This window comes from Emydura macquarii, unplaced genomic scaffold, assembly GCF_026122565.2.
Source record: "Emydura macquarii macquarii isolate MOO-44397 ecotype Brisbane River unplaced genomic scaffold, CSIRO-AGI_Emac_v2 contig_3114, whole genome shotgun sequence".
Classification (NCBI taxonomy): Eukaryota; Metazoa; Chordata; order Testudines; family Chelidae; genus Emydura; species Emydura macquarii.
The window spans coordinates 1803098-1829280 of record NW_027133251.1 but is presented as its reverse complement, the minus strand read 5'-3'; the positions used below and the strand labels follow the sequence as shown (position 1 = coordinate 1829280).

Sequence of the window (26183 nt, the reverse complement as noted above, 5' to 3'; positions counted from 1 at the left end):
CCAGGTTGCACCCTGGGGACCCTGTCATAGAGGGTGCTGGTCCAAAGGCCCTTTCACTGAACTGCTGGGTGTGAGCATCTCTGCTGTGAGGTGAAAGGACAGGCAATAATGGGCTTCAGGGAATAATTAACACTTTCACTTATCTCCAATTCAGCATCAGTGAAAGGCCAAGGACTGAAGGCCTCAATTCCTTTGGACTGGGGTGCTCCTTAAAGATTTCTGCATGTTGGAGACGGATTCTGTGGAACTGATTTCATTCATTGGTTAATTGCGTTTTCTCAGTAATGCTTTCACCTTAAGAATAAACAGGCTTGCTGTGTAGTAACGTATAACTGTGGGCAGTTATGCTGTTCATAGCCTCTAAAGAGAAAGAAAAGCACAGATGCTGGCCTGTAAGGCAGTCTGACTTGCTTGGAATAACAGTGTAAGCAGGGAACTTGCAGGGAACTTGCAGCCTGGTCAGGAGGGGAAGAGATGTAGGTCTCTGCTCAAGAGAAATGATGGCTGAGGAGCTGGGAGCCTAGAGTGGGTGTCCTTGCTGGACCATGGCAGGGAAACATGGGTGCAGTTGCCCTGAACTGTAACACCCATCACAACACATTCGCCCAATGAAGAATGAATTTGACGCATCCTTTGATGCAGTACTTATAAAGGTAAAGTTAAATATTGCTCTTTAAAAAGTATAATTCTGATGTCAAAAGTGAGAAACTGTTTTATTATTCTTTAATACATCTATTCAAATCCTATTCAGAATTCCTTATTCTGCTCCCTATGGCTGCTGCTATGACTTAGCATGATCACGCCATGGGTCTCTGATGTCCAAAAGGGCAGCAGCTGTTATTCACATCTAAACAGAACAACAGTGATAAAGCCAGGCCTACAGTAGAGGTGCTGCAGTGGCACAGCTATGGCATTGCAGATGTGCCATTGTATTGCCATAGTGTAGACGCTTCCTACAGTGACAGAAGGGATTCTCCCATTGCTGTAGACAATCCACCTCCCCCAGCAGCCGCAGTTAGGTCAATGGAAGATTTCTGTCAACCTAGCTGTGGCTACGTGGCAGGTTAGTCACCAGAGGTGTGAAAAATTCACACCCCTGGCTGCTGTAGCTACGTCAACCTCATTTTTAAGTGTAGACCACGCTTAAGCTATACAGCTGCTCCAAGCAAGGATGTGTAGTGTTGCTTTGTGCGCGTTGATATCCTCTCTCCTTTGTAAAAGCAAGTCTGGGTACAGAAAACTGGGAAGAAGGTATATAGAGAAAGTCGGAGGTTTGGTTACTCTGTCTCTGCTAGGAAGTCAGTGATTACACTGCAAGGATCCAGCTGCCCTCCCTGCTTTAGGAAGCTTCTGCAGTATAGTCTCTATTGGAGTCCTGATGAGATCCCATTGACTGGCAAATTAGCCCGCCTCCTCCACACAGCAGGGAGGTGAGATTTCTGAACATGCAGCCCAGCAACCTGTGCGCTCCATGACAGCATTAAATGAGAGAAACGACATAGGAAGGCAGAAATTCTGTCAGACTGACATTTCTACCACCCTCTTCCTCCCTCCTCACGGATGGCTGTATTCACTCAAAGGAAAAAAAAAATTAAAATTGGATTTGTTTTTCCAGTGACCATTAGCTAAGAATTTCCTGCAGCATTCCTCTGACAAAAGGGGGAGAGAAGGAAATCAACATGGAGATCATCATAATTTCTATGATGGTAGCACCCAAATTCCCCACTCAGAAGTGTGGTCTCACTGTGCTGGACACTGCATATGCGCACACACCAAAGAATTTAGGATCCCAGAGACAAGAGCGAACGAATATAGTGAATGGCACAGGTTAGTTATGTGTTTTGCTGGATTATTTAAACTGGGGGGTAGAAGTGGGGGGAGGGGAATGGTAGGAAAGTGAGAATTAAGTAAGAGTAAGGGAGTAGGAAAAAAGGAGCAAAGGAAGGAAACGAGGCACAGTCACTGTACATCACTTCCCTACCAAGAGTCAGCAAGCAAAGTTTTATTACATCCCACATTTGATGTGTGTGATGCTGTATACATGACAAGGTCCCTAGCCTGAAGAGTTTACTAAGTTAAGGCAATGTACAGACTGTGGGTGTAGGAAGAGGAACCTAAAATTTTAGTTGCTGCAGTTAAGCATGTTGGGTCCAGTTCTATTCAAAGTTACATTTCTATGTGTATACCTTAAACAAGACTTGGAGTTAATAAGAGACTTTACTTTTACATGCAGCTAGTGAGCGGCGAAGGAAACCTGATGGAGTGTAACGATGCGAGGGCGCACAGGGTACTGCTGGTTCGAAAACTGCTAGATACTCGACTGAAAAATTTCAATTTTTGGCTTTTCTGGCCAAAAACTTTTCTTTTGAAAATTTTCAAAACTTTCCACAGAAGTTATTTACTTATTTATTAATCAAAAGCCCAATTTTCAGGTGAAGTTTTTTATGGGAAATTTCCAGCTGGACCCATAGCAGGGAGGCTATTCCAGTGGTAAAGGACAAAGCGGAAAGACGGATGGGAGTAGGGAAAGAGGGTCCTGTAATGGGGGAGGAGCTACCAGAGTAAAGAACACAAGTGAAAGGACAGCAGGAAGCGAAGGCATAGAGATCCAGAGAGAAAAACGTAAGTTTGCAGAGGATAGGTTACAGAAGAATAGACCAGGAGCCAAGCACTGGTACCTTAAAGATAGGGAGACACTCTGGAAAAAAAAGAACTTAAGATGCTGGTTGCTGAAGTAAACAGCAGTGGGTTTTTTTGTGTGGAAAATGTTATTTTTTTTTTAAAAGTTAGTTTTGGTTGTTTATATGTTACTTTGTATTAAATACACCCACTTCTCATTACTAACCAATAGCAGGCAGGCCTAAGAATATTGAGATTTGCCTCATTTAAAGTATCACCTATCATCTTTTATTATTTTTCGCTATATAAAAATACCAGCAGCTTTAATGATATTGCACCTCCAATGATTTTGGGGAAGGACAGTAACGGTAAGAGTATTATCCCTTTTAGAAACGACGTTGGTATGAACCAACATTCGATATTCTCTCTGAACCAAGAGGCTTCAGTCACTCCAGAAGAGTGGGAAGCAGAAGCCCCAGTCTCCTTCTGGGTAGAAGCTTCCGCAAATGCAGGGAAGATGAAACAGCACCGATATTATCCCCCACTTGATAGTTCACTCTCAGGACTCAGATCCGTTTCTCACTTACTCAGTACACTACAGACTGCTCTACTTATGTTAAGACTCACATGGAAATAGTCTTGATGTTGAGATATCCTGGGGCAAAGAGAGTTTCCTCCAGTGATGCCAGCACACATTGCTCAAAGAAGAGTGGGAAAATCTGAGAGCAGAGAAGAGGGTGGAGGAAAGTGCTTTGCTGTTTCAACAGCCCTCGGTGGCTGGTAACAGCTGCACTTGTGAGGTGAAAGGACGGGCAATAACAGGCTTCAGGGAATAACTAACCCTTTTACTTATCTCCAATTCAGCATCAGTGAAAGGTTGGTGAAAGGCCAAGGACTAAAGGCCTCACTTCCTTTGGACCTGGTGTAGTCCTTAAAGATTTCTGCATGTTGGAGAGGGATTCTCTGGATTTGACTTGATTAAAAATCTCTTAGGGGGAGAATCACAATTTTTTGATATCCTGATGCAAAACACAGCAGGTTTAAAGCTACGAGAGGGAGCTCTAATATGCCTAACACAAGATAAAGCATTAGGAGAGTCAGAAAAATAACTAAAACTGGCATTTCTCTGTTCCACGTATCCACTCCCCAGGCATCCTCAAGTCATATCTGCTCACATCACTGACAAGAACAAATTTTTACTCCTGCTATCCCTGTGAATATACCTATGGGAGAGCAATTTGGATTCTGTTCTTCTGCCTGCATTGAAAAAACTGTCAGTGGAGTTCTGAGTGCAGAACCTTTCTTACTAGCGACGGCCGGGAAAGGCAGAGGAAGGGTTTGATTTTCAGATCCCAGGTGGTGTTTGCAGCATCAGCCGTTCAAAAAAAGCCTTTTCACTTGTGAACAAAATCACTCACATGTGAGAATCACCACCCTGGAATAAAGATGGACCCCCCCAGTGTTTCAGCAGTCCCTTTTCCAAGTACAAACCTATTTGGAAGAAGCATGTTCTCTGCTACTTCGTGCTGATTCAATCAATTTGTGGGACTAATGCTTTAAAATTCAGCTGCTAATAAATGATGACATTCTCTGTGACAGGCCATCTGAATAAGAGCAAAATTCCAGTAATTCTGGCAGGAATGATTTGGGTCCTAAAATGTCCAGCAAACACTGGTTTTCTGCAATAGCCTCAGTCACTGGAATAATGAACATGAGGGTTCTCATCTCCCTAGACCAGTGTTTCTCAATTGGTGTTCTGTGGAACCCTGGGGTTCCGCGGAAACACTGTTAGGGTTCCGCGAGCAGCTGTTCTCCGCGCCGCCGAAAAAAGGGAAGATGTCCCGGATTTTTCGGCAGAGGGTATCGAGTGTAAGTGTAATTTAATTTATATTTAATAGAGAAACGCTGACCTAGTTGTTTGTATATAATTTGCGTATTTCGACATTTTTTTTGGCCCCATATGTAAAAATACTGTTAAGAGTTTGGGGGGTTCTGCAATTATTTATCGAGTTCAAAAGGGTTCCGTGGCCAAATTTAATTCAGAAACACTGCCCTAGACATACTAACACCCACTCTCCTCTAATTTGGTCAGCCCTATAAAACCAACAGTTAGTGCTCACCCCCTGGCTCCACTGTCTAGTCCCCAGGCTGTGTTGTCATTGTTTTGCTGATGAGTTGATTGAAATAAAAGTGTATAGGACTCCAGCTACTAGGAGCAGACACAGCCAAAGCAAGGATGGTTGCATGGGGGGGGGGGGGGGGGGGGAGAGAGGATAAAATAGGACACAACTAGGGCCCCCCCAACCCCCACCACCAAGAACTGAGCAGGGAAGACCCCCTCTCCCTTCCAGTCTAGGACCCAAGAATAAACAGGTCAATTTCCAATGAAAAAGCACAATAAATGCAGTTTATTCATTTTAGGTTCCCAAATGTTGACATGCTCTGCTTAATTTCCTAGAATGTCTTTTTTTTTTTTTTTTTTTGGGGGGGGGGGGGGAGGGATGTCAAATACTAGGAAGTCCCACTGGACTGCAGGGAGAGCCTATGAGGTGTGGAAACTTGCATTGTTTTATGGGGCATTTGAGAAGTTTTAGAACTAGTCCATAATCTTGTTATATATAGAATGAAAAGATTTGAAAGCTGGTCTTCTTTCAGAACCCCAATAGCATGAAAGAGGATTTTTCCCTCTGGGCTCCAAGCTGCACCAAGGCATTTCCTATGCATCGGCGTTATATTTTCCCTATGGGAACCTCTACATCTCTAAAAGAGCTCTGAGAATCTACGCATTGTTCCCACCCCTGCCCTAAATTTCTAAGCAGAGGACCCAAACAATGCTTCACCATCCTATGGTTCGGCCACTTATTTAACTGTCCGCCCACCCACCTTCTTCACTTCCTCCTTTCCCTCTCTTCATCCTACAGTACCTGTTGTGCATGGACATGGATTTACGTATAGCAGATTTTGCTCCAGGTTCAGATTAGGACTTATTCTGATTTTTTCGAGCAGCAGTGCTTTAGTAATCTAAATTACAGCAGAAAACTCCTCTCCACTAATCTGAGATTTAAATAACTTTCAGAAGTCTACCTGAATCAGTGCAAGCGCCCATAAAGAGATGTCATTGCCTGAACGAAGCACAGCTCATATGTACGGTACTTGTACGGTTGTCTTAAGCCTGTGTTTGCAGCTGTTGCTAATAAATCAGCTTGCTGATTGACTTGGGTTTGTCTCACTTTCCCAGGATCCATTGTAACATTTTGTGACAGGCCCTTGTCTGGGAGGGAAAAATAGATGGGGTACAGACAGCAACCTGCCTGTGCACATCACCAGATTACTCAGAATTTTAGGACTCTGGAAGGTGGTTAAAGCAACCAACAAGGAAATACATCTTTTTAAAGGAACAAATTCTGCCCTCTGGGGAATGCACAGGACTCCACTGAAGTAAAGGGGAGGTTTATCCAAAAGCTAAATTTAGCTTTAAAGTGCATGATTTAGATCACTTTACAAACAAGGAATTTGGGGGTTGTACACGTGAAAGAAAAGTTACTCTATGTTAAATCTTAATAATAGATTTAAGATGCAGAGGAAAGTGGAATAATAGATTTGAGCTTCCATTGTTTTAAGAGAGCACCTAGTGGTTAGGGCAGGGGACTAGGAGTCAGAACTATGGGGTTTTGTTCCCTGGAGCCTGGATTCCTGCCCAAGCCCAGACATCCACACTGTAATTAAACAGCTCTGCAATCCATGAGACGGAGTTAGCTGGCATGGGCCAGCCAGAGGTTTTTAACTGAAGCACGGACATCCTCGAAAGACCAAGATCAAGCAAGAGAGGGACTGCAAAACTCTCCTGGCAGGAGGAAGAGAAATCTTGAGGCATGGGAACTTATGAATGAACTTGGTTTTGGTGTTTTGAGTTTTATTTACAGTTAATTTTATATTAATAAACCCAGTCCCCCCCAAACAGGTATTTTGGACCAAGAAAAAACCTGAAGTGAAGTGTTTTTGAACAGTCCAAGATGGGAAACTGAGGCAGGCTGCCTGTAGTGTGACTTTAGGCTAGGAGGGGGAACACAGGAGGTAGCTGGCCCGATTATAAGACATAATGGGGCTCTTTCAAGTATCTATTAAAAAGAAAAGGAAATCTGAAAACGAACTAAAGACACAATGCAGGGCTGAGCTCGAGTTTGTATTTCTTCAGGAAAATATAAGAATCCTTCCAAGGTGCATCAAGGCAACCAATCTATAGACTGGCATTCGGGGAAGTTAAAAGGTTCAATTTTACTTCATGCTTACTGCTTTTTAATTAATCACCCCAGTTAACCTGGTGAAAACAGCCAATTCCAAAAGGAATGTATCTGAGTGCTCTCATATTCTCCCAAACCGATAAACTTTCAGAAGCTTTCCATTCATTAGCTTCATGTGAAGAATTCTGACAAGTTTACAGCCTGGGTTTTAGCACTGTGATAGCCCGTAGAACCTGGGCTATAGGCACTGCTCCCGTGTTTCTACTGCATATGGGAAGCCTAAGGTCCACACAGAAGGATTAAGTACTGAATATCCCTATCCTCCAGATCATTAATGAAGAAGTTGAACAAAACTTGCCTCAGTACCAACCCCTGGGGCACTCCGCTTGTTACTGGCTGCCAACTAGACATCGAGCCACTGATCACTACCCGTTGAGCCCAATGATCTAGCCAACTTTCTGTCCACCTTTATAGTCCATTCATCCAACCTATACTTCTTTAACTTGCTGATAAGAATACTGTGGGAGATTGTATCAAAAGCTTTGCTAAAGTCAAGGTATATCACATCCACTGCTTTCCCCACATCCACAGAGTCTGTCACCTCATCATAGAAGGCAATCAGGTTGGTCAGACATGACTTGCCCTTGGTGAATCCATGATGACTGTTCCTGATCATCTTCCTCTCTTCCAAGTGCCTCAAAATGGATTCCTTGAGGACCTGCTCCATCATTTTTCCAGGGACTGAGGTGAGATGACACTGTCCCTTTTCCTCTTTATTCCTTCTTATTCACTACCCCTTCCTGTCATTCTCCCCCACCCCCCATTTAGACTAAGATCTCTGGGCCAGAGACTCTTTCCACTAGCACAATGGGCCCTGACACCCTCTTAGAGCCTCTAGCTACCACAATATAAAGAAATAAAGCCCCCAGTTTAAGAAGGCTTGCGACCACATCTAGCAAAACCGAGCTAGACAAAACTGATTTCAAGACAAGAAATTAAGATTGGATGTCTTTCTAAAGAAGGGATGCTTTGTAGTTCAAAGTTATCGGGCCTGAAATAGGAATTACTGGGTGAAGTTCTACAGTCTGTGATATGTACATAGGACTAGATGATGATAATAGTCCCTTCTGGCTTTAAAATCTATTGCACTGGCTAGAAACAGGCAGAACACAGACAAAGATCTAAGTTCCCCAACCCATGTAGCATTGCCAATTTAACACCATCATGGCCATAATATTTCAAAACAGAGCTGTTTCTATTCAGAGCCCCAACAATGGTGAGTTGTGCCATATTAGGTCTTATTTTATGATGCAGTTAACCATCAGCTTGAAGGCCCTAGGTCCCACATCTGCCGTGTTGGGGAGAGAACACACCTATCATCTGTAACCTGAATGAGGTCTCTGGTGGTGAAAGGCTTCTGCATTAACTTCCTTATCCCCCAAGTTGTCTTTCTGGGATCTCTCTCCTTTCAAATGAACACCTACAGGAGGAAAATTATTTTCAGCCAGCTGATTTCAGAGAGATGTTGCAGAAGTAAAAAGCTAGGGCTGCATGGCAAATCAATCTTTTCTGGTGCTGGTGACCCTTTTAAGGAATTGAAAGAGAAATCTAACATTTACGCTTCCCTGGATGGGGTCCAACAGCCATACCTGGCAGATTAATTTGATCCAAACATTCTGAACATCTCAACTCTGGGGGGAAAAAAAGCTTAGAAAAGTAAATATTGTTTCAATATACAGAATAGTAATCAAATAAGTAGTTTAATACAAGAAGGACAAGAATGAGACACTAAGACTTAATTTGGCCACATGAGAGTCTTTGGAACATGAATCTCAAGGCATACAGAATGGTGCAGAGAGCTGACTTTTAGCAGAGGAAGTGTTCCCTTTCTTCACTTGTTATTTCCATTATCTACTTTGGCTTTACCTGTCGTAGTCTTTCTGCAACGGTAACAGTTGAATCAACAAATATTTCTGCACAAGTGACAAGTATAGAATTAGCCCACAAGTGGACCTTATCCTCATTTTTCCATTTCAAAATACATCTATTACCTCTCAGACGGAAAACGTAATTGCTTCAAGGAAGTATTTGAATGCTCCTTGACATTACGGCTATGTTTGGACTTTATGCTCACCAAGTGCATTCTTTGAAGTGATTAATTTGTACCACAGAAGCATTGTTCTCTTTACAGCAATGCTAGTTATGGGATTTGGAGCCATAGACGGCCAACGTCAGAAACAAGAAAAGTACCATAGTCTCTCTCCTGCTTTAATTTTGCTTCAGAAATCTTACAGAGGACTTCTGGATTTAAAACAAACATTTTATTTAAGAAGACATTTTTCAAAACAAAAAGCATTAATTTTTCAGACACAATCTCAGGCTTGGTCTACACTTACCACGTGATTCGGTGGCAGTCGACAGGAGTTACGCAAAGTACTTGCGTAACTCCTGTTGACTTCTGTGCTTCTCTTCTGCGCGTCATCTTCACTGCACTGCGCTGACGGGAACCACGTTCCCATCGACACAGCGCTACGCCACTTGCGGGGGTAGATTAATAACGTCAACTTCTGGATCGACTGAGCGGGTCTTCACTGACCGCTCAGTCGATCCAGATAAGTCGATCTGATGGTGGCGACTTTGCCACCATCAGTGTAGACATAGCCTTATAGATTACTAGCATTAGCAAAGATTACAAGTGAAAGTTAAAGCTTTACTTTACTCTTCATCATTTCCCTATGGGAATGAGCATAATATAAAAAAACCTTTTCGTTCCTACCTTTTAAATGTTTTGCACTTCACTCAGCTTGGACAATGAAGTTAAAACTAGCCAATGTTACTTTTGTTTAGTAGGTTACACATTCCGAATCCTATATGTTACCACAGTGCTGTTGGACTGGGTTTCCAAGACCACATGGGAATGTTTAAATCCCTGAGATAGCTGCTTTTATTTAAAGGGGCTATCATTATTATTTTAAAATTGGGAATGATCCTATAACCACAGTTATTCTAAAAACAACCTAATTTTTGAACTCAAGTCACCAGTACAGTGTCCCTTTAAATACTAAACATGTTAGTGTTGTATAAAATATATTCTTATCCTGGGGTCATCTAATATGTCTCAGATAGACCCACAGTGTACAACTACTTTTACTTTAGCCTTCTTCTCACACACTGTAATTCCAAGCCAATATCTACAGAATGGAATGAAAATCCCATAATTTAAAAGTTAGGTCTTCCTACTCTCAGCTCCAGCACCGAAACAAGCAGAGATTAGGTTCCATTCTCCGACACCCAGCTCCTATGCTGCCAGTGCTACAAAGCAGCTCACCTTACAACAAAGTGGCTGCCAGCAGCAGGAAGCTCCAAGATGCCCGATGTGATTAAAGACTATTTTCAAACACAGCTCACAATTTATTCATGGCAGGAAGTACTTTTTACTCTGTGAACTTCAGATGACTGAGCTAGATGGGGAGAACTGTACTATTCGTTCACGAGACATCAACAGTAGCTGACTTAATTGTACACATTTCATACAAGTGAGCAAAAACAATGCTATGTGTGAGACTATTGTAGGATGTACAGTTAAAGCAGCAATTATTTTGAATTTAGAACATAAAATATTAGGGTTGGAAGTGACCTCAGGAGGTCATCTAGTCTAACCCTCAAGCATGAAAGAGCAAGCTTAGAAGTAAACATAGGGACAGGCAAACTATGATGCTTTTTAGGTGTACAATAGGCATGTTTTAGAAAATTTCAGAGGGTTTATTTATATAGTGCTTTGAACAGCAATGCTTTCAAAGACAGATCGTTTAGACAATTCCTTGCCCAGAGAAGCTTAATCTAAATCGATTCAGGTTGTTTTCAAAGTAGGAGGCAACATGAAAAAAAGGCATGGAGTTAAGAATTGGACTGTGGCTGAATGCAGATCTAAGAGGGACACTAGGAGGAAAAGCTGGGTGAGATGTAGTTGTTGAGCTGTGCAAAGCCTTAAAGCAAAGGATGAATCATTTGAGGCTTGCAGAAAGCAGGAGGGAGCCAATGAAGGCATCTGAAGACGGGAATGAATTACATGGGTAGAGTGGAGGAGAAAGATTTCAAATAGTACCATCTTGTACAGGTTAGAGGCAGGGAGGAGTAGATGGCATTGGTTACAGTAGGGAAAGAGAGAAGGCCAATGCACAGTCACAGTTCTAGCAGTGAGGACAGAGAAAAGGGTTAGTTTGAGAGACTGTGGTTATTTTCCCCTTTACCTGGAACACCAAACAGGATTTATCTGTATTTTGAGTGCACTCCTTAATCCATATGAGTCCCCCCAACCTTGAGATAACCTAGTCAAGATCTGAGGGAAGGAAAGAGAAATATTGTCCATCAGGTGGGCTTTTTCTAGCCACCTGATTAAAAACCAAGGTCTGGAATATATTCTTTACGAGAGCCTTACGAAGCCATATTATTTTGGCTCATCAAAACAAAGGTTAAAAGGCAACTTGATTGCAGTCTATAAATACATTCCCAGGAAGAAGATATCAGATATTAGAGCTGCTTAATTTAGTAAAAAGAGGCACAGAGAGATCCAATGGCTGGATGTTGAAACTACATGAAGCCAAATTGGAAATAAGACACGGTTTTTAACAGTGACTCTGTAAGCAGCTTAGCAACAAATGCCATAGGTTTGTCATCCCTTGAAGCCTTTAAACAAGTCTGAATAATTTTCTATGAGCTATCCTATAATTCAGTCAGATGTTATAGGGATTGATGCAGGGATTGCCAGGTGAATTTCTATGGCTTGTATCATGCAGTTGGTCAGACTGGACAATCGTTAAAGCCAAAAGGGACCATTAAGGCTATTAATCGATTATTTCAACTGATCTCATTGTGCCCAGGTACTGAAAGACGATCTGCTCCTCTTAAATCCTTTGCAAAACATCTGGCAGGGAAAAAACAGACTGAAAACACTACCTCAGTCGACACTAGCTCAGTGCAGTCATCACTTTGCAGACTACCGTGCAAATGCTTCAGGCTTAGTTGAAAAGTAAATGCTGGAGAGATGGCAATGCAGAGTAGGAGACTGATTGGGAAAGGAAAATGGCAGGCCCCTGGCAGAGAATGAACTAGGAGTGTGGTAAGTATGATGCATTGGCATCAAAATAGTTACCTTCTCATGAGAAAGCTGCACTTGGTTTTGGCACATGTGCACCTCTGTTCAGTGATCAGAGTAACAAGATAAAAGTCCCATCTTAAATCTTGTCCATAATCTGACTCAATGAGATTTTGGGCAGAAAGTCCTATCTGTTGGTTAACACGCTAATGACGCTGGATCCCATGTACTTGTAATGGACTAAGCTATTTCTACTGGTTGTTTGGAAGACATGTATTACAAGACTTTATGATGTTCTCTTTTGGCCTGGTGTTTTATTTTGACCATTTCTGGTTGTTCCCTTTGGAAAGCAGTGTGTATGTGCATGCACACATGCAGAAAGGAAAATGGAACTGTTTTGCATTATAACTAACTGTGATGTCTCATTTCTATGAATGATGTCATAAACGCCTTCCATCAGCACAAGCTATTCAGCCTTGATCCAGGAAGTAACTGGACCCTCTTGAGAAATCTGTGATTAAGAACTAGAGGAATGGATTAATTGAATTGGATACTGTCCAATTACTGCAGTGACTGTGTCGCTTTTTACAAATCTTGTCTCTAGCAAATATGTTATCTGACAGTGCTTTATTTTCTTTCAACAAGACCCACTTCAGAAGAAATGATGCCAGCTGGAAAGAGAACAGCGCTTCGCAAATATTTGCAGGTAGTAAAGGAAAGAAGAGAAGTGGTCAGATGGCTCACTGCTTGCACTGGTGTTAAATGACTGCAGCTTATGCAGGCTGCAGCAATTCTCAGACTGTGGTCCTCAGAGCTGTTTCTGTCCAATGGTGAAGCATCTGTCAATGTTTGACAGCTACATTCTATTAGTCCAGGACACGTGGGTATCCAGAGGCTTCTTTAGATAACTGACTTTTAAAGCATCACCAACTCACTTTTTGCCCCCTGCATGGCTACTTCATTACTTCTGAAATCCAGTGATAACATTTTCTGATCCCAAGATTAGAGGGGAAACAGCACATAGAAGGGCAGGACAAAACTGCAAAGTGGTCTTGAGAGAGCTTAACAGAGGTAGATGCTGGCAAAAAGGAGCATCCTCAGGCACTTCTGTAATCCAAATAAATAATTAAGAAATGGCACATGGTATGAAAGGGTTATTGCCACTGTGCTTTGACCAGCTGGCTTATATCCCACCTCCGTCATTTTCAGCCCAGGCTAGGTACACAGGATCCTCTATGATTTCAGAGGGAGGACATGAAGTTTTCTAGGGTGCCATCAGCATCATCTTTGCCTGGGAATGGTAGTTAAGAGCTAAGACTAGCAATCTCCTTTCTTTGACAAGTGTATATTATTCCTACTCAATGCAACCTTTATCTGCTGGCCCAGCATTCTGGCACCAGTAGAAGCCATGAGGGGTTGCAGGCTGCTGAGAGCTGAACATGCAGCATACAGAAGGCAAAAGGAGAGAACAAATCCGATCGACTGTCAGATAGACAAAGTTTAAGACTCATCTCTCATCAATCAAATGCAGAAAACGTTTGTACTGAATGGTGGTCTGCAGATGGTGAGGCTGTTCCGGTGCCAGTTTACACAAAGTTCCACCTGCCTCCCTCCAGTGGTACAGAGACGCTCACCTGCCTAAAAGGACATCCGAAAGAACACCGAGTTTACAATAGAGAAATAGTATCATCTGGGTCCATTCAGGCTAAGGGTAAAACATTCCCCATGGGTGGGCTATGCACAATGAGATGTGCACACTCCCAAGGGTACAAAGCTCAGACCACAGAAGCCAGAACAATTGGCACTAATTTCCCCTTCCTCCTTTTTTGTGGTGGTCTCAGCAGAGGCGCCGTGGATGGAATGAATGACACGCTCCCATCAAGCCAGCTAGAACTGCCCCTCTCAAAGTCATTGTTGAGGTATGCTGGTGGGAAGCCCTCTTTGTGGATAGATCTCTCTAGGATGTTTTAGCAACATTACATTGACTATATGGAAAAAAAAGTAATGAGGGTAAAATGCGCCACTTAACCTGCACTCTGGGTATCACTGGTACGCCCGCTCACCACCTCTGCAGTGCTGCCTGTGGTGTTGAGTTTTCACAGATATGTGGTAAGTTTCCCCCTTGACTGCAATTTTAATTATACTATGCACTTATGATACCTCCTATCTCAGGACCCCAACGCGATTTGTGAGAATTCATTTTGCCTCACAACCCTCCCCCAGTGAGAGGGGTAGGATATTATTTTACTCATTCGACATATTTGAGGAAACAGATTAAGGTACTTGCCTGAGGTCACACTGCATCAGTGGAAGACAGCAACAGAAACCCACACCTCTGACTTCCAATCATGTGCTTTAAACATGGATGCACCATTTCATTTCCTTATGTAAAAATATACCTTTGGCTTCTTTGAATCATTTCTAAGAGCACTTGTGTTTAAAAAAAAAAAAAAGGATATTTTTATGAGTTTGTCTTCTGCTTTGCCCAGAACATTTTTTGAGCATTATATAAATAATTAGGAATATCACTGCCCTCCTCTTCACTAGATTCTTACCAATCTTTTAATCCACTTCAGCAGCTTCATGGCTGGATTGTAAAATTAATTTGCATCTCCCTCTTCTCATGGAGCTACCCCTCAGCCCTCACCTACCTGCCTGTTCCTCCAATCCAGACCTCCTCTGGACCTTGCAGAAGTCCAGTGAGTCACTCTTCTCTTCCAATTTCACTATACAACCTTCTTGCTCACTTGAGCCTGTGACAGACCAAAACTCCACTCACCTACTCCTTGCTCCCCTTTGCCGCTTCCTTCCATTCTCTCATCTACAACTAACCTGCAGGAGTTCTTGCATCACCACTGCATTTTGAAGTGTTCTCCTTTTACTGTCATGTCCCCACTGTGCCTGCACGGGGCTCACCATCCCTACATCTAATTAACTTTATCTTTTCCCCCTCATCACAAAGTCTGCAGATACTTTGCAAGAAGGATGCTACAATAAATTGTATGCACAATTTGTGACAAATGGAAGAAGTAATAACACATGAAATAATGTTTAAATAAATTCCTCTCATGCCCAGGAGGCCTCCAAGTGGCAGGCTGCACTTTTATCATCATGAAGACAATCAATAGCAGTGCTATATTGCCATTGTGCTTCTGCTTCCGCATTACTCATTCCCCCAGCACACAGTACAGACACAATCTTAAAGGAAATGGGAACTCCCACAGGAAGAAAATCGCTTTGTGCACTTAAAGTAATGATGTCACTTGAGGTCACAATGCAAATGGTTAGGGATACGGAGACCTGCAGTTTTATCAATAGAGCTGGAACCTCGGGAGCCAGCAGAAGAGTTGCAACTTCTTTTTTAAAAGGGTTTTTCTGGGCCACCGATAGAGCTTGTTCCCAGAAACAGCTGCTATATCTAATTAGCATTAATCGTCCTGCCTCAGAACAACATTTGGGAATAATACAGTATTTGAGGTACTGACAAAAGGATACACTAATGGTATTGATTTGTTCAGCCACTTACAACCTTTGCTTATTATTCTATTATCTGCATGAAGCATTTAGATCACTGAGTTCTTCTGCATAAAGTAGCCAGGAAAGAGGCATCGAGGAAAATAGACCAAGAATAACAGGGTTGTACTGACACATTCAGCTCCACAGAAGAAGTTGGACTCATAGTTAATATGCAGAAGTGTCTGTTACAAACGACATATCCCAGCATGCAATTCTTCCTCTTGATCTGATAAGGGAATGGTCAGGTGGAAGCCTCGCAGTCTCTCCATGTGACAAATCAGGGCTGCTGCTGTTGGCCCTATTTTACATAATTTAGCTGTAGCTCTTAAAAGCTTGAGGCAAGCTGCCATGGCAACCCAGAATTTGGACACCTGTCCTCAGTCATTACTGCTGACCCTGTGCACAGAGTGCTGGTTGTCTGAGTGCCGCGTCCTTTGAATGCGGTCAACAATGGGGTTACGCTATTGTACAGCTGCTCGATGGAGCGGTTTTAAAAACAAGCCCACACCCATTACATTTCCTTAGAAAGTACAATTAAACTGGCTACTGAAAAAGAAAAATCAGAGTTTCAAGGACACTATGGAGAGAGAGAGGCAGGCTACCCTCTGCTGGGTTAGGGGTTCAGTCAGTCAGTTGGGGATTAGAAATACATACATTTTGTTATCTTGAACACTGAATGCTCTGGGGGTCTCAAGTGATATTGATTAGTGTTCCCAATGCCTCTCCTTCCCAGCAGCAGAGCAATGCAATATCTATCAGGAAACAATGTCACTCAGAAGGTAGGCAGTAGGAGCTAATAACATGGTGTGTGCAGTTAAGCCTGCCCTCTTCCCTCAAATGGATTATTTCCTCAATTAACTCTGCTCTCCACCAAGCCAGAGCCTGGAATCTAAACCCATCCTTAAACCCAGCTATCCAAGCCTAATTTAATGCTACCACATCAGGTGGAACATCATGCTGTATCAGCCCTGCGACTGCTAGTATTAGATCACCGGCAGAACTACATGCTCTAAATAAAGTTTGTTCTGAAGAGTTGCTTGTGGTTTACAGGAATCCCATCTGTTGGCTAACAGATGTGAAGATGATAGACAGCACAAATAAAGTTTAAGTGGTTTCTGCATTTTGAAGTAGACATATCTAATCAACGCCTACACAGAAACCCATAAAACCAGATAGACCCTAAGGAAACTGGAAGTCTGATTTCCAAACTATCAGTGTAGAATAAAATCTTAGGATTCTTGTGCACAAAATAATCTAATGGCAGAAACAAAAAATGAACAATTAGCAAGAGGCAGATATTGGGCCAATAAACAACAGGCCATTGTTTTACACAACCATGTGAAACTCTGATTTGACTGCTTGTCCCAGTCTTTCTCACTCGGAGCTACAGCTGCAGCTTGCTTAGCAGTTCCTGGGTGTGAAAGAATTCCCCTTTGCTACTCAACCGCCAGCCCTCCGGCAGATTAAGCAGCAGCAATAACAGTCTCTAGCAGCATTCCATCCAGTCCTTGTCAACATCTCAGGAGCAGTGGCATTAACAGAGGGGAAAGTGGGAGGAGATGAGGGCCCTTCGAGATCTAACCCGGTTACTACATTTAATAAAGAACACCACAGGTAGTTTGTCAGAGGACACAGTTCCTCTCCCCCCATACCGCTTTCCCTCAAGTCCCCCCTCCCCCCCCATTCTCCCCCATATGCCTTCTAAGCAGCTGTTCAATATGTCTCGTCTCCCCATGGTGCTGCTGTGTTTTGGGCCAGGGAAAGTAAGGCAGACAGGGGGCCACCAGAAAGGCAGGGATGGAGCGTGGGAGCATTCATGCCTAACCTATAAATACCTCCCAGGCTGCAGAAGAGAAGAATTTCCTCCCCAATAGTAGTTCTGGTATAATGGACCTGCTCAAAGAGTAAACCGTACAGCATCTCACAGAGAAGAAAAATAAACCTTCTGCAATGCAGTTGCCAGTAGGAAGGTGCTAGTACTCAATTAATTAATGAAATAGCTCTGCTGTTGCTAGTACTAGGATGGCTTTTTACTTCAAGAAGCAAGGACCATTTCTGGTTGTGTTAGTAGTTGATATAGTTGAATTACCGTAGCTCACATCAAAGGCCACTTTGTGACACTTGCTTCTCCTTATGCGGCTGTCTTGCATCAACCACTATGTTTTAGAATTAAGAGAAATGTCAGCATGAATCTAAGCTGGGAGGGAAAAGAATTGCAACTAGGACAGTAGATTATTTATCTGGTGCTGCTGCAATTCAGGTCACTTCTACCAGGCAGTCTTGCAATAGAAATCCAAACAAAACCATAAAACCACTCAAGACTGCACCACTGAGCACATGGATCTCCATCTGATCATCTGACATTAGGTCACCTCTGAATCTAGCTCATTGCATCCAAGTGTCTAAATGAGAGAGAGTCTAAAAGGGAATAGGTTACATGCTGAGGGAACTGGAAAAAAGTTAATTAATTAATTGCATCAGCTAAATTTGTTTCAGAGAATGTACATTTTCACACCCAGTGTTATCTCATTCTTATTCCAGAACCTACAGCTTTGTATATACATGTTTCTTCTCTAGGCTTCACTAAAAACTGTCAAGACGTCCTTGTAGCAGATCAAATTCAGAAGTCTATTGTCACTACCCATAATTCTGATTTAGTGAAGACTTAGCTGGCAGAGAAGTTATGCAGTATATTACTACAACCGCATGCAATATCTTTGGGGACCATATTGTGTTAAGTATATGGAAGGTTTATGGATGCAACTCCAGATAAGGAGGATTGCCACAGCTCCGCCAGAAACTAAGAATAGAGTGTGTGAGAGAATGATTAAGGGGAATCACTCCAGTTGGAAACTCCACCACAGAGACACCACCCTAGGGAGGCTTTAATATACTGGCTCAAACTGGATTTTCCTGAGAGCAACAGACTAAAAGGACTTTTGATATAAGAAGGTTGGGATTAAACTGACTTGGAGCCTTCTTTCTAATCCAGCAAATGGATGGGACTTTTTGTCTGCGGAGGCCCCGAACTCTTGCGGAAGAGTTGAAAACACTTTGGCCTACTAGGGCCCTGTAAGACTGATGGCTGGCCTCTGGTAAGCTTTCAGCATGCAACTTTTATAGGTTTTTTTTTTTTTTAAATAAATTTTCTCTGTAATGCTTTTACCTTAAGAATACAGGTGCTTGCGGAGCATGAGCTGTGTGGTAACTTGTCACTGTGGCAGTACGCTGGTCATAGCCCTTGGAGAGAAAGCAATGCACAGGCCATGGCCTTTAGGCAGACTGGTTGCTGGCGATATCACAGTGTAAGGCAGGGAGCTGTGGAGCCTTAAATCTCCTGGTCAGAAGGAAGTGGGACAAGGGTCCCGACTTGGACACAGGTGATAGCTGGAGACTTGAGATCTGACTGGCACTCCTGGAGTAGACCATGGGGTAGGAATACAGGTGAAGTTATCCTGACACTCTGACCATAACTAGCCAGTCCCTAGAGGTGATGACAATTCCTAGCCATGCATGAAAACCCTATTTTTGCTTCCTTGTGGTAAGATTGAGAGCAGGTGAAAGAAAATTTCTTAACCATAATACATGCTCCAAATCACAACCACCAGATGGGCGAAGGAAATCAGGGCGTATTGGAGTCAGCAAGACGCCTGTGATTTCTCACCAACTTACACAAAGTTCCATGTTGGAACTCAAATAACTAGCCCCATTTCTAAATTTCACACAAACGCTCTATTATTTACAACACCATTTTATCCGAACCATTGGTAGGATAAATCTAAGCTACCGATGAAGATTTCAGCACAGAAAAATAATTAGAAATGTGAAGTAGCCAAGAGATGGCCTAAGCATCATTAAAACAATACAGAATCTTGTGGGAATCGCATGGGAGAACTACTGTCTTCCAATGGATATCAAACTCTGAGATTTATACTTTGGGATTACTTTGTTCTCCTTTTTCACCTTATTACAGTCCTGTCTTGTTTTCATAGGCTTGAGGTACCAGCTCCATTTGTTACTCTTTCAGGTAAGAATGAGCTGGAAACACCATATGAATGCTTAGGTTCACATACGTTCACAGCACTGCTGCAGAACACCTCATTATCAAGTGATTTACAAATAAGAGGCAAAGTCCCTGCCCTGAGGAATTTACAATCTGACACAGTGATACAAACACAGAAGGAGCATCAGAATACATGTCAGGCAAATATAGATGAATTTAATGATTTACAAGGCTATAATTTCATTAAGGGGTCAGAGTAATAAATCATGAGTAAATGCTTGTGGTTTGTCATGAGAACCAGGTGATATTATTTCCATGTAACTAACTACAACCTGTGTGTGTGTGTGGGGTGAGATGGGGGTTAAAAATATGGTCCCACAGTATTTTTACTTGAAAAAACTTAATATTTTACTGCACCAGCTATGTTCAAGCCAGCCTCAGCCTTTGAGGAATTATCGAAAACTCCAGTGCAACCATGAGGCTCTTCCTGTTTTTACCTCCCATCCCTGATCCCCTACATTTCAGCTTCCATACTTCTGCCACAAGCTAGGACGGAACACTCTTCGAAAGACGGAGGGCATTCAGTGGCTGGGGACTGGTCAATGATTTTCAATACAATCCCCTCCACAGGATGTAGCATATTACCTACGCAGCCTTCCCGACCGCTGCTGGCTTGGAAGTAAAAGTTGTGTTCATGCCGAGTTGGTATTTTAACTGAGCTCATTTGAACCGGGATTCCCAGAATGTTCATGTGGTTATTGTGTGTCTGAATATTCATAGAGAAAACAGACAGTGGATTAGCTGACTGTCAGATCAAGGGACTGAGTCTGACATTAGAACATTTGACTATTCTTTAACAATGTTAAAAAAAAGTTGCCACCACTATCCTCTTAGCGAATCAACAATAGGACTAGAACCCTGGCCTCTAAATTTCCCATGCAATAGCTGTGTGAAGTAAGCTACTGAATATTTATATAGCACCACAACTTTGCACAGAGCATTGAAAAGAATAAAAAGACAACTCCTGCCCTCAAGAGTTCAAGACCTACACCAAATAGAAAATGAAGGAGTGACAAGAGAAGTGGTAGGGAAACGAGGGTTGAAACAAAAAGAGGAGAGCCACATTGAACTATGAGTAAAACTTGTAAGTCTGATAGTTTTTAAGTTAGCAATTAAAGTGTCAGCAGCTGACAAGGATTAAAGAACAGCTCCAATAACTCAAGACACTAAGTTAGTCCCATTCTGCCCCACACCAATTAATGTTCCTCCTCAAATTCCTAGCACAGCCATAAGCCAAGACTGGAGTCCAAACGTGTGTTTTTGATATATATGACGGACCATATTTCTACTAAAACCCTGGCGGGAGTTCTCCTCAAATCTCTCTCTCAACGAGCGGGTACCACGTGCCTGCTTAGTTAAACAAGGATGTGTCTGATGGTCTGATTCATGTGACTAACACTCACACTTAAGTTGTGGGTGTCCCTCCCTCTTCAGAAGACCTACCAGAAAGGATGGTGTCTCCTTTTGCCTCTGAAGAGTTGGCTCAAGATGAGGCAAGTATTTAGTGTGATAAAATGCTATGCTTATAAAAGTCACTGGGGACATGAGCGCCTGATACGCAAGGCCAGGGAAGGCCAGCCTGGCCCCGCCCAGACTCCACCTCCTCCTGCTGCGTAATATGGGTTTGGCGGCCATGGCAGGCAGTCTTAGCCGGCCTGGCCTCACCGTTGAAGCGGTGCAGGCCGGCCTGACAGCTACTCCAGCAGTGGGGCCGGGCCGGCGCTGTAGTGCGGTGCAGGCCCGTGGCGTGCCCAGGGCGCTCGGGCTGGTGGTGCTCTGGGAGCTGGGGTGGACCAGCCATCCCGGGGCCAAGGTGGGTCGGCAGGCTGGCCGGCCACAGGCTAGCCTGGGGGTGGGGTGGGCCAGCATGGGTCTGCTGTGCTCTGTGGGCTGGCAGTGCTCCTGGGGTTGGGCCGGTGCTATGGCAAGGCTCTTCTCTTCCCATCCCAGGGCCCCAGTTCCTTTGTGCAGGCAGCTCAAGCCCTTCCTTCCACCCTTGGGGAAGCACATAGCCAGGCTCACCCTCTGCAGCCCTAGCCTCTGTCGGCCACCAGATGAAGCCGAGAGCTAACTCAGATGCTAAGGCAGCTGTAGCTCGACAGACTTGTGAGAAAAATGCAAGGCAAACCTTGCCATCACAACAGGAAAGATCCCCTTTGCCAGGGTTTGTTCAGGATTTGAACCCAGGACCTCTTGCTCCCAAAGCAAGAATCATACCCCTAAACCAACAGCTAGGAGAGCTGCTGCCCTCATGAATCCTCAGAATGAACCCAAGAAAACACTAACTGTGCTGGGTTGCCCACTCCACACACGACTGGAGGGGGCTAAGGCAGCCAGGTAGGACTTAACACCATAGGCTGCACCTGGAGGAAGAGCCAGGGAGCAGAGACTGAGTGCAAACAAGCTCAGCTGGGTAGGAACAGGCGGGGCCTAGGAAGCCAGGAAGCTTTGGCTTGCCACAGAGAGGGGCTGATGCTGGGAAGGGGCAGTCACTCCCCCGGAAGATGGAGGAGGGTTTGGAGCTGGTACACCCAAATTGCAGTGGGAAACCAGGAGATGGAGGAAGCAGTCCAAGGACGGAGCGGTGAGGGCTGGGAGAGGAAAGCCCAGAACGGCTGGCTCTAGGGTCCCTGGACTGGAACCCGGAGTAGAGGGCGGGCTCGGGTTCCACTACCAGCCATCGAGGGCATGGTTGTGGCACAGAGTGGGCCAGCAGCACCCCAGTGGCCGGGGCTGTGACAGGAGAGGGGGTGTATGGGGCTGTGCTGGGCTGGAGGCTAGCCTCCCTGAACAGGCAGTCCATGAGCCGCCCATGATTGGGGATGAAATTCAGCTGCTGTCTTGGACTAAGCTGATGCTTTAGCTCAACAGTGCATTCGTTTGCATATATATGAATCAGCCCATCAGAGACATACTTGCTGAACTAAGCAGGCACAGCGTACACACTAGTAAGGAGCTATATTTGAGGAGAATATCCACCAGAGTTATGGTAGAAATAGGATCGCCAGCAGCTGGATTTTGCCCCAAGGAGTTTTATAACCATGGTATTTTATCAGCACTAAATATTTATCCCACTTTGATGCACCTCTTCAGAGACAAAGGTGACACCATCATTTCTGGTAGGTCTTCTCAAGAGCGAGGGACTCCCCCAGCTTATGTTTTAGAAGCCCCTGTGCAGTAATAGAAAAGAGCTCCCTCCTGAGCAACAGATTGTCTGGGGTATGGTCAGATTTGTAGACGGTTTAACAAGTTCTCTTGGCTAATTGGAGTGCTCAGTGGTAACAAGAGAGACACAAACAACAAGAGTCCTGTAGCACTTTAAAGACTAACAAATTTAATTTCTGCAGGCATAAGCTTTCATGGGCTGCAACCCACTTCATCAGAGCCAAGAGAGACGTGCATGTCACAGCACAGAATCCCGGAGCACACTGCACTCCTTTGTAAGCTTGCATTTATTAAAAGTCATCATTCTGTGTGAACATAGAGACTCACCTAGTTTCACTTGAAGTGGGGAAGGTTTATAGTTCATGGCTACAGTCTCTCCCTCCCTTGTATCGCAGTCTCTGTCTGAGATCGAGGCAGCTGCTGGATCCTGTTTAAAAACAGAAACAACCAACCATCAAGACATGGTTTAGCAAACACAGATATGCAGTCATTTCTCTAATTTGCTGCTGATTGAGCCCACCAACATTCAAGTTTGGTAGGACAGAGAGCACACCTTAGTGTTTTAATCATTTCAATCCAGAGGCAAGCTCTACAGTACTGTAGAAGCCATGTAATAAGTTTAGGGCACTATCTGGGAGGTGGGGGGGGGGGGAGGGGAATAAATCAGCTTTCAGCAGGCTTAGATGATGGACCTTCCAGAATACTGGAAATATAAAATGGCGTTTTTCTGCCATCAATTCAAAACCAGCCCAGGTTGGTAATAACCATTACCATCTGACGACTGTTTAGCGGCCTGGGTGAAAGGCCATTGTAGTTTCAGGGTATGTCTATACTGACGGCGGCAAAGTCGCCGCTGTCAGATCGATATTTCTGGATCGACAGTGGTCAGTGTAGACCCACTCAATCGATCAGGAAGTCAACGCAGTAAATCCAGCCCCTCAAGTGGCGTAGCGCTGAGTCGACGGCGCAGTGCCGTGAAGACGGCGCGCAGAAGGGAAGCACAGCAGTCGATGGGAGTTATGCAAGCTACACTGTATAGCTTGCGTAACTCCTGTCAACTGCCGCCGAATTTCCAGGTAAATGTAGACCAGGGCCAGTCAAGTTCCTAGGTGAGGCATCCACCCTCATGACTAGCACTTTGGTGGAACACGTCAGGAAGGCCAAGGATTTACTGGACGTGGAGGTTGAACTGCTGGTCCCTGCAGGGCAGTGGGTGAAGAAGCCTTTACTGCCTGTGCTGTACCCATTTTGCAGATAATTGAGTAGGTCAGTCTGCAGCATCTTATAGCAGCACTGACATTCTCTTCGAGAACCCTGATGTTTCATCCACCAGGCCCATTTGCTGAAAATCCAGGCGGTGTTGTATGGTATAGTCTTTCACTAAACTCTCCAATACATAGGTAGCTAATTCGCACAATCCCATCATTAATAAAAGATCTAAAATCCATTCACTGCAAACTTCAAATTGGTTGAAATCATCTTTGTAGCAAAAACAAAAACCTTACCTAATTTGGCCTTTTTGGACATCTGTTTGTGGGAACTGGGGAGATTGCCAGATGCAAAGAAAGGGGCTGCTATACTCAGCCAACCACAAAACAAGATCCTTTAGTGAACAATTCCTTTACACAGCGTCAATACTACTGAGCTGAATACGCACTCTTCCTGCACAAGGTCTCCCTCACTGTGCACAGAGGATGTTATGCCTTCTGAATAAAGTGTACTTATGAAATAAAAGTATGTCAGTCCATTCAGTCTCTGTCTTAATAGAACTTGGACCTTCTAGCAAATTTAAGGTGGCAATATTTTTACTGACACTATTTGTGTGTGTTCTCTCAGCAATCATTGCTTTTTACTACAAATAGTATTTGATGCTAACAGTACCTTTCACTCAAGGATTTCAAATTACTTTACAAATAAAGCTGTATAACATGATTCATTTTACTCCCCACTAATGCTATCATACCTGGGAAGGAATGTGGCAGCTGTTTAACAGCCCACAACAACATTTTAGAACAAGTAGTGAAGATAATATAGTCTCCAGTTTAGCTAGGCCCAATATAAGTACCCAAGCGGATTTTAGGAATAACAAAAAGATTGAAAGTCCTATTCTTATGAAGAGACACATCAGATCTTCAATAACCTTAAGTGGTCCGGGCCTGTTTTCCAACCACAACTGAAAGGTGGATTATCTGCATAACTTTATAAAACAGAACTGGTCTTTAAAATCCACCTACTCAATGAATTTGGTCATGTTACAATGCAGGTGGTGTGACCGATGATTAACTGGAACACATGAGTTATAAAGATTACCTTTCCACAAGGCAGTATCTCAGGTACAAAACCTATGCAAGAGGGAATATATAACAGGAGTTCTGATGAAATATTTAACTCTGTAAAGCTGTTGGAGAGTGATAGCAAAATTGTTTAGATTAAAAGCAGCATTTGTTCTGCTCAGAGAAGAAATTAACGTGTTGAGGGAGCAGGAGCTCCCCATGTGCCACCTGCAATCATCAGTTTGCCACTGAAGTGTGCATCTTAGCCTCACACTGGAAATTGGCTACCCAGCATCAAATTGGGAGGGAGGGCCACACAAGAAAGTCAGTTTGTTCACATTATGAACTTAGGCTTCGACTGAAAATATTTCCAGTTGCAGTGTTTTAAGATGAGTAGGTCAACAGTAGATTGAGGAGAGAACAGGCTTTTATCACCTCACAACAGGCATGCTCTTAGAATATGGGGCTCTCCATCTGAATAACAGTCACGAGCTACATCAAAAGCTTCAAAACACGTCTGGCATTCTCCCCTCTAAACTTAAAACTTAAGGAAAACTGAGTCAAAACACGGAAATCCCAATGCATGTACATGTCCATGGCTTGTAAGAGCAGAAGCATTTCAGCATTTGCCTATTATTTTATACACATTGTACAACAAAGCACAAGACACCACTGTAACAAACCGTACTAAAAAAGTGAAGGAATCCTCATAGTACTTCTCTTAGAATTGTCTCTACATAAAATGGAATGCTCTGTGCATTTTGAACAGGTTACTCCGTACAGCCAGAGAACCATTTACTTGATTAATTAGCCCTTTGTTCATTGAAACGCCTGCAAGCATATTGAAATACTATCACATGCATTTGCTATTCTAATGGACTTTGTGATTTTTTTAAAATTTGTTTTACAGAATTCTATAGACTGATGCAAGTATTCTGTACTGCAATTTCAAAATTGCACCTATGTTGTGTAACTGATTGTAGGGGTCACATGATATTATTTCGGTTTGCTGATTGTGATGAGCACAATACTTCTAATAAAAAAGGAAAACTTGAAGCCTTTTAGGGGCTTCAAATCTTTGAGAGGAGTCATCTTGTTAAATCTTTTCATTTCAAAGCCATCTACTCCTTCATTCCTGAGGTGAAAAAAGTCAAGCTATTTCAAAAATTGTTGGTTGGCAGCAGAGTTTAATTTGAAATTCACTCACCACA

The 26183-nt window shown here is 43.4% G+C and overlaps 1 protein-coding gene across 5 annotated transcripts in view; it reads right to left on the bottom strand.

Annotated features, from left to right (window-relative positions):
* FAM219A (family with sequence similarity 219 member A) overlaps positions 1–26183 on the bottom strand; it is a 132441-nt gene that overhangs the window by 37549 nt on the left and 68709 nt on the right. For 3 of the 5 annotated variants that reach the window (XM_067530889.1, XM_067530890.1, XM_067530891.1), the window contains exon 2: positions 23027–23126. In XM_067530889.1, coding sequence (XP_067386990.1) covers positions 23027–23126 — 100 coding nt within the window. Of the gene's footprint in view, positions 1–20119; positions 20241–23026; positions 23127–26183 lie in introns of all 5 variants that reach the window. The other 2 variants (XM_067530892.1, XM_067530893.1) reach the window with 1 other exon arrangement.